Source organism: Ceratosolen solmsi, unplaced genomic scaffold, assembly GCF_000503995.2.
Source record: "Ceratosolen solmsi marchali unplaced genomic scaffold, CerSol_1.0 scaffold84, whole genome shotgun sequence".
Taxonomy (NCBI): domain Eukaryota; kingdom Metazoa; phylum Arthropoda; class Insecta; order Hymenoptera; family Agaonidae; genus Ceratosolen; species Ceratosolen solmsi.
In genome coordinates, this window is record NW_011948470.1 from 33,073 (window position 1) to 45,837 (window position 12,765).

Here is a 12,765-nt window from a genome sequence, read left to right on the forward strand (position 1 = left end):
TAAATTTATATCCTTCCATCCCTTTAAAATCATCTAAACCTTTGAAAATATAATTTTTCAAATTTAAAATACAAGAAATATTTTCTACGGATCGGTTTGTATGTGGATTTAATAACATTAATAATATTTTTAAGAAAATATACTTAATAAAATAAATATAAATCATAATTGAAATTTATTAAATCTACTATAATTGTAAATAACATTATCAGTTGCATATATCATTAATTATCCAAGGTTTATAGCTACGAAAAATTGTAGCATAAAATTTTTTTTTTTCGTTTATTACAGAGTAATAAGTAAATTCTCAATATCAAACTTAAGCAACAAAAAATTTGTATATACTTTCAAAATTATTGTTAATAATTATTCTTATAGAATGTTTTACATAATCTAACTTTAAATTTTACGTTTCCTTAATATTTTCAATTTTCCCAAATTTTTCCAAGGTTACTGAACGTACGAAAAGGTTAGTAACATCTGGAACATACTCGTAAACAGCCATTTTATTGCCCTTCGTACTATAGACGTAGTAATTGTTTTGAAGGAAGACCCTTGCGACTTATCATCAAAACTCGGCTAGCTTGTTTACTAGAGTATATTTTGAGGATTAAATTATTTGAAAACAATTGAGTGAAAAATATTTCTTAGAATCCATTACAACCCGAAAATCGGCACGTGCGACCTTCGGTAATCTGCGCCGCACGTGTGCCTTCAATGCCACCAGCAAGCATGCATTGTTGTCAAGTACGACAAATGTTGCTGCTTGCATAGGCCAAGCGAAGACGCTTGACTAAAAATCACCCCCACCACGATTAGTCCCGGAGAAGGGCAAATCTTCCACTTCACGCATTGCCGCCAGAGATACTGCTTCGATATTCTCATTGTCTAAGCCTAATTTCTTATGAAGTGGGAAAAGGGCGTGCATATTCATCATGCCGCCGAAAAGCGGCGCGCCCTGATTGGAAAACTAAGACCAGAAGCTTCTTGAGTGGGGACTCATGGCAAGAGGCCTTAAAGATGGGAACAAGGCAGCGAAAGGTCGCTGTCCGGGTGGGCAGCCAAGGGCTGCCCGAATCAAGAAATTGAAGCAACGATTGAGCAGCCAATGGCTATCTCAAGAAAATTTATTTAAATTATTTTATTTAAATAATTATTTTATTTTATTTTCCTTATCTCTTCGAAAGGGACTATTCTATAGAAAAGCACCAGGTCAGGAAGGAACTTTACGCACTCGTACGAATTGGTAAGCTAGTGACCAAAGTACTTGCGGAGATGCACTGACTAGAAGAAGATACATCAACCTTACTATTAAACTGTCGACGGGAAAACCCATCACGCACGGTTGAGTTTATCGCGTGCCTTTTGTGGTCAATTTGATGTTATCACTTCACCTACTAGAGGAGCGGACGACCACGCACGCTTGTGCTTTGCCGTGTGCTTTGTGGTAAATTACTCAACCCAAGATCAGATCAAGAGACTGCATCACTGTGACTACACTGTCCGCATAACCTTATCATTCTTACTCGCCGATGGCAATGATCGGCACAACTTCATAATTAAACGATTTCAAGAACATCTTGTATAGTGATATCTCCTATACAAGAAGCCGTTCAAGAAATCGCATCTTTACATAAGATTCAAGAAGATACTACAACACCCAGATGTAAATTGTGTGATAAATTGTATAATAAATGTATAATTAATCAACTCTCACGACTCTTGTGCAGCCTCTCCATCTCACTCCTTCCCGAGCGTCTGCTAGGGCAGGCGGCAAACTAAGCTATTGAAGCATTGGCAGTTCGAGCCAAGAATTACATCACTATAATTTCGAACAAATTCAATAAAACGAATAAAATTTTTTTGACAATTATATATATGGATATTATTTGTGATTTGTGATTTTTTATTTTCCAGTGGCATGCAAGTCTCTTACGCCTTATACCGAGTGTCTGCTTTCTTCTTCGAAATTAGGTTGTTTTTTTATCAATATCAACTCATAGTTAATATATTATATTTTTTCAAAATGATGGTATACATAAATATATATATACATAATCCCAAAGAAAGCAAGTCAATCAAAGGCTCAAGGCGAGCAGGAAAGAGTTAGTTCGATATAACAAAAATAGTTACATTGAACTAAGTTTAAATAGTAAGAATAGAGAGAAAAACGAAGCAGTCTTCCTATTGTTATTGTTGTTTATTAAAGAACAATATAATCATTAAAAACAAAGAAATGGTAGCTAAAACAGTAGCTATGACATAAGGAAACAATATGACAAAGGAGTTTACTTATTAACAATTTACTTATTAATTCTATGATTGTATACATTATTGTTTTATACTTTTTTAAAATAACGAATGTGGTAAAAATTATTAAATAAATTAGTTTTTGTATAAGCCTTTATTAACACTATCATATGTGCAACACTCATTGTTTTTTTAAATTTCTTGTGGTATTATGAATCTATCAATTGTAATACGAACATCCCCTCTTTTATTACAATACTTATGAAAAATATTTGGATGTATTGTTATACTGTATTATAATTTTTATAATTATAATATTAATTTTTTTGAAAACAAAATTTTGTTAGAATATTATTAAATGTTTTATTAATAAGTATATTTATTAAATTTTTCTTTATTTTAATTGTTGTATTTGATCAATTAAAATCATATTAAGTCATTCAATCATATTTTTTTTATTTGTTTTTCAGCTTTTTGTAATATTTATGTTACCCTGTCTAAATTTGTTTGTATGTTGTGAAATAATCTTCACCTCACTTATATTAAAGATTTATTTTCTGTTAAATAGAGTGTCAAGTATATATACTAGTTTATTTTATACCTTAATCTGAATATATGTATCATTGTTATTGTTTTAATTATTCATATCTTCTCTTTGTTATAAATTTATTTGTCAAAATAGTATCTGGTTTACCGTTACTTCTTTTATTACATTTCATTTCTATAATAAGATTACTCCTATATAGAATTTAATTCTTTTTCATATAAAGTCGGATTTTTTTTAATTCTAATTGCTTTCGTTGCTTTTTACTTTATTTTGATCGTTTTCATGTACTTTTTGGTTGGAAATTGTGATAAAAGTTTAGTATAAATTTTGAGTAATATAGATTTATTAACTGATGCAAGATGCTTTAATCATCACTTGGTCAATTTTGAAGACTGTACATTAACGGATTACATTTTTAGAATTATCGAACATTCTTGTACTTTATTAAATTTGTTATGAAACAAAATATCACTCAATAGATTATCACGACATTCTCTTTCAAATAATAAATAATATATATCTTATTTACTTTCAACAAAGTATAAAGCTCATTTTACATAAAATTCTTATTATCTAATCGATTTGTACTATAAAAATTCATGTAAGTCACTTATCAGGCCGTTATTCATGTTTTTCAACGGTTGGACAATATCGTTGTTATGTTTATAGACTTCCTATTTTGTCAGGTTTTTTTATTTTGCATATAGAAAATTTCTTTTTAAACTCACAACTTATGTCAGATTTAAGCTATTTTTGAACGTACATCTAATATGTAGAACCATATAATTTTGTAAAAAACTTAATATATTCAAACAAATCTTTGAACAAATTCTAAAATATTACGTAAATATCATTCACTTTTTGTATTATGCATACCCAAATGTATAATTTTTCAGTTTTATAGATATTAATTACGATATTTAGTATATACAAAACTGGAAAAAATCATACTTATGCAAATGTTGTTACTTGTATCATGGTTATATGTAAGAGCAAAGCAATGGGATTTTCTATTGCGCAAACGCCAATAACATTGATATTGCCTTGCTGTTTAGAACGTTGTAGTTTTGTTTAACATTGTTTACGGTATAGCAATTATTAATAAATTTAGTTAATGATTATTACAAGTGATAATTATATATAACAAAAAGTTTATTTTTATTACAATATATTTCTTTGAAAAATGTTTAAATGTATTGATTTTAAATTTATAGTAAACTTAATTATGTAAATTATTCATATTGTATTATACAGAATATACAGAATTGTAATTGTAGATTTATTTATAATAATTGTAGATAATTGTAATTTTAAGAGAAAATTTAATACATATGTATATATATTTTACAAATGAGTATTATTAACTGATGTATTTGTTTACAATTATTTAACTTTATATTTTTAATTGTATTTCATTTATATAAATTATGATTACATGACAATTTATATTATGTATAATTATAAAATTAATTTGGTTCATATTAGTAGAATAGATTTTCAGAAAAAATGGAAAAGGAAAATTTATAAATAAATTACAATTTTTAAATTTATTTAGTACTTAATTTATATTTAACTTCTTTTTTTCATTATATCAAATATATTTTTTCTTAAAAAATATTTATATTTTATTTTTTATAGATACAGTAGGACATTGGTATTGCAATGAAAATTAGTTTGGTATGGTCCATATATATTGTTAGTTTTATTACCTGCGAAGCTTTACCTGATATTATAAGAATTGGTAAGTCTTTAAACATGATCATTTCTATCATATACCATTATAAAGAAAATTTTATTATTGATAAAAATACGATTTTTGTTCATTTCCTTATAAATAATAACAAAATCTACTCTTATTATAATTTTTTTTATTAAAATAATATATTTTTAATCATTTAAATTTGATTTTTTTTATTTAAAAACTATTAAAAACTGTTATTAAGTTATATAATTAGACATTTTGCATATATTTAAAATATTAAATCAAATGTTTTAAAAATACAATGTTATATTTATTTTACAATATGAGTTGATGTCAATAATTCTGATTTCTTCTGTGCTAGTTGTCTTTCAGTTACTCAGTCTGATCTAATATTGCTAGCTGTAAATAACCTTGAGTTATGTACGAGCTTGCCTCATAGAGAAGTGCAGTCATATCCAAATTTAGGAATAATCACATTTTTTAAACTTAAATAATGTCAACAATGTCTCTTAAATTTGTGACATTAATGGAATTTTAGTCACTAAAAATGAAATAAATCAATAAAATTATTTTCATTTGATTTTTTTATTTATTACAGTTTGGAGATATATTTGTGAATTTGGAACTTCGATTTAATAAGTAATATTAAAAATCAAAATAATTATTCTGCGAAACTATTGTAATAATTGTTATATATGCAGTTAAAGAAATGTGAATAAAAATTGCAAGCGTAGACCAAAAAAAAAGCAATGGAATAAGATAGAATCTGAAAAGTAAATAAGATTAGAAAGATAAAAATGGTGACAATCTTATTGAAAAAATGGAAATATTTGTAAACTGCATATAACTAGTACAATAAATCAAATCCGGTTGTATTCTATATTTATTTTGTACATTATTGAAAAACTGGTATTGTTAATTATAAAGTTATTTTAAAAATTTTCAATCAAATATATAAAAATAAACAATATAAAAAATTATATTAATACTAATCGAGTACTGGAGCCATCATCAATAATTGATTATATATTTCATATATTAATATCATTAATTTATCACAGTAAATAATACAAGCAAATGATAACTAATAGTAAATCAATAATATTACACAACAATTGACAAATTAGAATAATTAACACTTTTTAATAATATACACACGCAACTAGTCTATTGGTTATTTCAATAATTTATATCAAAATCATTGAAATAATGAAACTCATTCGTGATTCAGTAACTGGGATAGGATTAATTGGGGACAAAATCGTCCTCAGAAATAAATATAGAAGTTTAACAATATTTTATTAAATAAGAAAAATAATAAATGTAATATAAAAGATTATTAATAGAGTAAAAAAGAATTAAAAAAATATATAAATATTACTATCTGGGATCAGACTAGAAACCTCCCGTTAATGTTGGGTGGAGGTGTTGCTGACAAGTGGAAATGTCCGGGAGCTTGTACCTCTCCCACTTTTGTATTCTGCTTTTAACTGCTTTAATCCGTAACATTCCGGCCGCCATCAATTCATTGATGATTAGATTTCGTATCTTCTATGGGGACTAGTAGTACTGGTAGAATGTGGATTGGTCTTGTGATTGTGGTTGAGTTAACTCGGGCAAGCAATGTGGAGATTTCTTTAAATGTCAATTATCCAATGGTATTCTTTATGTAACTTGACGGAGTTTACCACTGCTTCCCATTTTTATCATGTGGGGTGTAGTGAATGTATTGAATTCCCATTTAGTAGTCGATCACGATGGTCTTAGCTGTCTGTTTTTGTTCTTGGAAACTTTGTGTACAGTTTGTAGGATGCTTCTGAACATTGTCGGAATGCCACGATAAGTCCGCCTCTGGAACCGTTTTATTTCTCTCTGTTTAGAGTTTATGGTTAAAATGACTGGCATAGCCAACATCTGTGTTTGATGGTTTACTCGAGACAGCGGTAATTGGTCCGTTAAATGTTGTGCATGGATTCCCTTTCGGTCATGCATGTGTAATGCATCATAGTGTGCGAGAGTATATTGAAGTTCGTTCGCAAAGATCCAATACTTCTGTCATTTGTATGCCAGGGTTAGTTGAGTATGCCTATTAAAGTATTTGTTACTCATTGGTGTAGTAAAATTGACGTGTGCCTTTAGTCGTATGCCAAATGAATTCATCATTCGTCCTAGACTTGTATAATTTCTTGGTAGAGGGTTCTGTTCGTGCTATCCTTGCCTTATACATTTGTTTTTGTCCCTTGTAACCAATTTGTTGTTTCTGGTTAGTCTTAAGAGTGGAAGAGCTTGTCATCTTGTTAAGTGCCATGTGTCCAATGCGCCCCGTCCGCTATGCCAAGGATTTGCAGTTGCATCTGCAGTGTTTTGACTGCTATGACACCTTTTATTCCCTTTCATTAATTTGCAAGTAGATACAGAATTCGCTTTGAGTTTCCTAGCCTTTTCAGAAGGCAGTAAGCTAATTTAATATGTTCTTGTTTTGAATTAGGTGTAGAGGATGGAATGTGAATTGTTTGAATTTTGCCTATTTTGACACAATTGGTGTAGATATAATGAGCGATATGTGTGACGTTATGACTGTATAGGCTTAAGCGATTTAATTTACTATTAAAAATTTGAACTTGTATTTAAGTTCCACCATTCAATTTGATTGGTATTTCCTTGCGAAGGGACAAGTTTATATGTATTAGTATATTTTATTAATTCTTGTTCCTCAGTGGACCTAATCAACTGAATTAAATTCAACAATGTGTTTATATCCCAACCCTTGAGTATCTCAATTCAATATCTGTTTTACTGGATTTATATTTATTTATTCAATATATCGTTAGGCATGCTGTGTTCTGGGCTAGAAGCAATTGCTCTTGTGCTTAGGTTTGTAAATTTGACTTGACCGTTTTTCATTGTAATTAATTAACCTCTGTCTTGGTTAGGGTCTTGACAATGGAATTTTCTTTGTGCGAATAAGTTTTTATCCTCATCTGGACAAACGTTTCTAACTGACAAGTTTCTAATTTCAGTATCAATGTGTCATTTATTATTTCTGTTTTGATTGTATATAGGATCCGTTGTTATAGATGTTTTCTGTGTTCAATATTCTTCTTAGATCATGAGTTTGGAGTGTCACTTTTCTGAATCTGTATTAAATGCTCTCAACATTTTCTTTATGGACCTTGTTAATAAATGAACTTAAATTGCCCTTAAGCTTGTGCAGTTTTTTTTGTTTGTAGTTGTCATTGCATTTGAAGAAGTTAATGAAGTAGTTATAAGACTTTTAATTTTTTGTTCTTCATTTAAGATATCATCCGGTGAAATGCCTGTGTAACTGACTTTTTCGGTCTAATATAGTCATTTACTTCTGATGATATATTGCTCTGGGGTTATAGCTTCAGTCATTTTATCAATTTCAGATTTATCCCTCATTGAAATGATATCTGAATGTTTATCCGATAATCTTCATTCTGAAGATGATGTGATTCGTCTATTAGATTCATGTTTTGCAAATAATTTAAAAATGTTATTTATAATTTGAGATTCTTCGGGAGATATAGGTAATCAGATATTTTCGGGGGGTTTATCGCTTCTATTATTAGTATTTCAGAATAAACATTTGTTTTAACAACGACTATTGATCTATCCGGTGAAACTTGTTTAGTAAGTATATTACCTTCGCACTTATAGCTGGCACTTTATGTAATTTTTACTAGTTGTTTGTATCGGTGATGTACTTCCTATTCTATCGATTATGACAGTGGCTTTCTGTGGGCTTGCTTGAAGTTTCCTTGTAATTCATCAGTGATGATTGTAGTTTCAGAGCCGGTGTCAATAAGAAGGCGAGCTTGATACATAGTTGATTGTAATTTTACTGTAATCACTACGGTAGCCAGCAAGGTCGTTGTTCGTCTTCTATTGGGTGATCTTGTAGTTTCCGGTCTGGTCATCTGGTGTGTAATGATGAGCTAGCGTCTTCATATGTAGGGCTCTTTTTTTCGTGTAATGGAGTATGGTGTGTCTTGTTGTAGTCCATGCAGTCTTTCTTGCTGAGGCATGGGCTTGGCAAATGTTTTCCAAGACAGTTTGTACATAGCTATGGTTTTTTCGCTACGGCTTGTCGTTAGTTAATGTTGAGTTTCTTTAATTGGTCGCACATCCATAACTTGTGATTTTCATTGCAGTAGAAGCATAGGGGGTGAAATTGATTGAATTTCCAATGCTTTCCTCCCTTCTCGTTCGCCGTTGATGACTGACACGTTCTTACGAATTTTCTATCGGATGTGTGGCTTTGAGAATGAGTTTCTTGTTCTCTCGATTCAGTTGCGTTATCTAATTCAGTCACTTCAGCCAGCATGAATGATTTCAGTTGCGCGAACCTTGGGTATGTAGTTGTGCTCCCCAGTGATCGTTCCCATTTCGTTCTTGTTTGGTCGTCGACGTGTATTAAGGCTACGTGCACTGTCATGGAGTCCCCTGTATTTGGGATATCATATTGCAGTGGTTCCTCCAACTCTCGTGAGAATTTAGAAATAGGTATGTCGCGAAAACAAGCCATTTCTCATGGCTATCCTGCATGGGCCTTCTCGGGCTTGGTAGTTTTGCTTGTTTATGTCGAGTTGCAAAGCTTCATTATCACCGCTGTTGCATTGGCATGACAGATGGCTTCTTCTAAAACAGTATTTTTTGTAAAATATTCATGAGTGACACCTAATGGTGGCCAGGTGGCTTCGAAGCAGCTGTGTTCCATCATGAACTTATTGTATAGATTATTAATGGCATTTCTCATTGCTAGCACTTCATATAAACTGATGTCTGTGCGCTCTGCGCTGAGACTGTTAATTAGTGTTCTGATTGTGGTAATGCGTGTCCACTGTGTTTGGGCCTTTAGTATTTATCCACCTTTTGGTTGCGCTACGGATTGTGCGTTCATGGACCGTGGATGCGTTTTCACTCTACGGTTCCTTGATTTCATTTCTGTTTTGTATTGACATTCTGTTATAATAAGGAGTGCGACAGTAGCGTACTTACAGTATTGAAGAATCTTCTTGACTAGCGAATTGAAATTCTGCTTGTAAATAGTATTACTATGGCTGTTTTCTTTTCGATGTAATAATATTGAACGAATGCACTGATTTCCACTTATCCGACTCGAAGGATCAAATTGTCTGGGATCAGACTAGAGACTTCCCGTTGATGTTGGGTGGACGTGTTGCTGGCAAGTGGAAAGGGCAATGCAATTATTCAATTCTACACGCAGTATTTCTTGGCTTTCCTTTATTAAATACAATAATATAATAAATAGTTAATGGTCATAAAGTGTGTGAATGAGGGTGTGAGTGAATAATTTGATGAAGTTTCTTCAATTGTTTTACGTACTGAGGAGAGTGTGTGTACATTTCATGATGTGAGGCGTGACTTCTCTTCCGAGAAGTGCCGCTATAGTAGTATACGAGAGCCGCCGCTGTCATACCGAAGTTTTCTAAAGAAGATTGGGTCGCTGCTGCTTTAGTCGTCGGTGCGATTCGTTAATATAACTAGTAGTATCATTTCGATAATTTCACTGTCGATTATGTTTGCACTAGCGCTTTATGAGTTAAGTTTAGTTTAACGAATTCTGATAGTGTGGTGTCACTATTCGATTATTAGATTGCTTATTGTTTGGTTATTACGTACGTGTATCGCTACAGTGAGTGACGACTGTAGTGTGAAGCTTGAAGATTGAATAATGAGTCCGACGTAGCGACTGCGTAATTATTACTGGACAGTGGAGCTGTGCGTCAAGCGATGCTCGTAAATATTCTCGTAGTAGCTTGCGACGCCGATAGCGCACCGGTGTCTGTTGCTATGCCGATCTTTGTCGTGACGTCAGTAGGATATAGCCTTGGAAGGTTCATCGACATTATTATTCAGCATTATAATTGTAACTTCGAGTTTTGGCGTAGGAAATTTCCCGAATTCGCTGACTTGTGTTTATAAACGTAAATGTCCGTGAGCTTATACCTCTCCCACTTTTGTATTCTGCTTTTAACTATTTCAATCCGTAACAATTACATTTAAAGTAAAAAAAGCTAAATAGTGAAAATTATAATAATGAGATTAATATTTAAATTAATAATAATAACTATAATAATATATATTTTTTAAAAGAAAATAACATACACTTAAAGATGTCATTTTTATAAATAAATGGAAATATAATATAATGTATCAAGAATTGAACAAATATAAATAAGAATTTATAAAATATGCATGAAATAAAATGGATGGTGGAATTATCAGAGATGATAAGAAATACACAAGGATTAATATATTGCTAGTAAAAATTTTAAGTTATTAATTTATTGAGTCATCACTCTTTATGAAATTATTGCAAAAATAGTTAATTTTTTTAATAATTAAAATTATCTGCTTATGTCACTGAGATCTTGAGCAATCTTAGAGCTTGTTTATTATTCATAATTAGTGGACAACTTTTTGTGGATATTTTGTGGATAATACATTAATAGGTGGGAACAAATTAAAGAGAGCTCGTTTGAACATAATAATTTTTGTTATTACATATTAAGGACATTTTGACAGGGAGAAAGTATTTTTGATCTATTGGAATTCATCTGCAAACTGTAGAATTAAAACCTATACTACAATAAAAAAGATATTAAGATATAAGATATAATTATTGATCAATTTTTTTTACATAAAATATTTATATAAAATTATTAGAATTTTCACACAGGTAGGTAAAAAACATTCTATTTTTTTTAAATTCTATAATTTTCAAAGAAATGAAAAATATATATACAAAATAGTAAAATATTATAAATATTCAAATTTAAGAAAAACTGAAAAATAAGAGCCAAAAATAATTCTAAAAAATATCCATGCATCCATGGCTCCATCTACATTTAAAGTATAATTATGAAAAATTAACTAAAATGATACATAATTATAATATATTAATTATTAAATTAGTATTTGCAAAGTATATTGAAAATAAAATAATAGGATAAAAATTAAATATATTTAATTACAATCATAAATATGTAATAGTAATATTTAATCAATGTGTCATATAAAACAATCGATGATTTATCTTATAATTCAAACATCTTTAAACATTACAATATTACATATAACAAAAGAAAAATTAAATAAATGAAAAAATTAAACAAAATATTAACTAAAATTATGATCTACAATATCACATCATCGCAAAATTAATTTTATCGTTTACAAAATATTAATAAACATTTATCTTTATACAACTTTCTAATTTAAATATGATAATTTTTATGAAAAGAAATATTTTTATATTTTTATATACAATTGATATAAATAGAAATCTAAAACAAATTAATTTTGTTTAGGTACATTAATTTATATAGAAAACATAGTTCGTAAATAATTTATCTGTATATTTATTCTAAATATTATTGATCAAGATGGTTTTTAATATAATATGAGTAATATACAAAAATTAATTTATATTATACATAGCTTATAAAAGTTACATTTGTTCTTTCAAGTTTTTTTTATCTGTATTCTATATTTGTATTATGTATTATATACATATTCAATATGTATTATCAATTTAATAAATAAAATAATTTACTGGAGCTTTCCAGTTTCATACATATATGTATTCTATTATCTAGCCAATACTTCTACACCTTAATATTTACAAAATGTGGTGGAAGTACTCCTATTAAAATATAAAAATTTCTTCAGATTATTACACAAAAATAATAAATATACATATACTATTGTCATAAATAAAAATACTTGTTCGGGATTGAATCAGTACCATGAATTTCAAACAAAAGAAAGGTCATTTACGCAGTCCGGCGTACCGCATGTGCGCCTAGACTGACCGCGCGTGCAGCAAGGCTGGCCACCACGTGCGCCTAGGCTGATCCGCACGTGCGGACCGAGGCGGGCACTCGAGAAAATGTTTACAAACAAAACTCGGCAAGTCCGAGCAAGTTTACGATTTGAAATATTATTTACTGCCAGCACTCACAAAAAAGGGACGCCTTCGAAACTTCTAGAAGCTTCGTTTTCTCACGCCAAAGGAAAATTTCTGGAAGGGACGCGCATCGACACTGTTGCCGGCGCTGAAGACGCCGCATGCACATTTAAGCGCAACGCGCCATGAGGCGAAGCTCATTCGTAAATTCACTCCGCTCTCAATCAAGCGTAACTGCCGGTCAGTGCAAGTATACTGTAAAGACGCCGCGTGCCCACATTTTCGACAACATAAGCTCACTCGTAAAGT

At 30.3% G+C, this 12,765-nt stretch overlaps 1 protein-coding gene across 1 annotated transcript in view; it reads left to right on the forward strand.

Moving 5' to 3' along the window:
- Positions 1-4,448: 4,448 nt before the first annotated feature.
- LOC105366970 (glutamate receptor ionotropic, kainate 1-like) overlaps positions 4,449-12,765 on the forward strand; it is a gene marked incomplete at its 3' end in the record, with an annotated part of 40,669 nt that continues 32,352 nt past the window's right edge. Inside the window, exon 1 of the mRNA XM_011505586.1 lies at positions 4,449-4,538. Within this exon, the coding sequence (XP_011503888.1) occupies positions 4,460-4,538 (79 nt within the window). The remainder of the gene's footprint in view (positions 4,539-12,765) is intronic.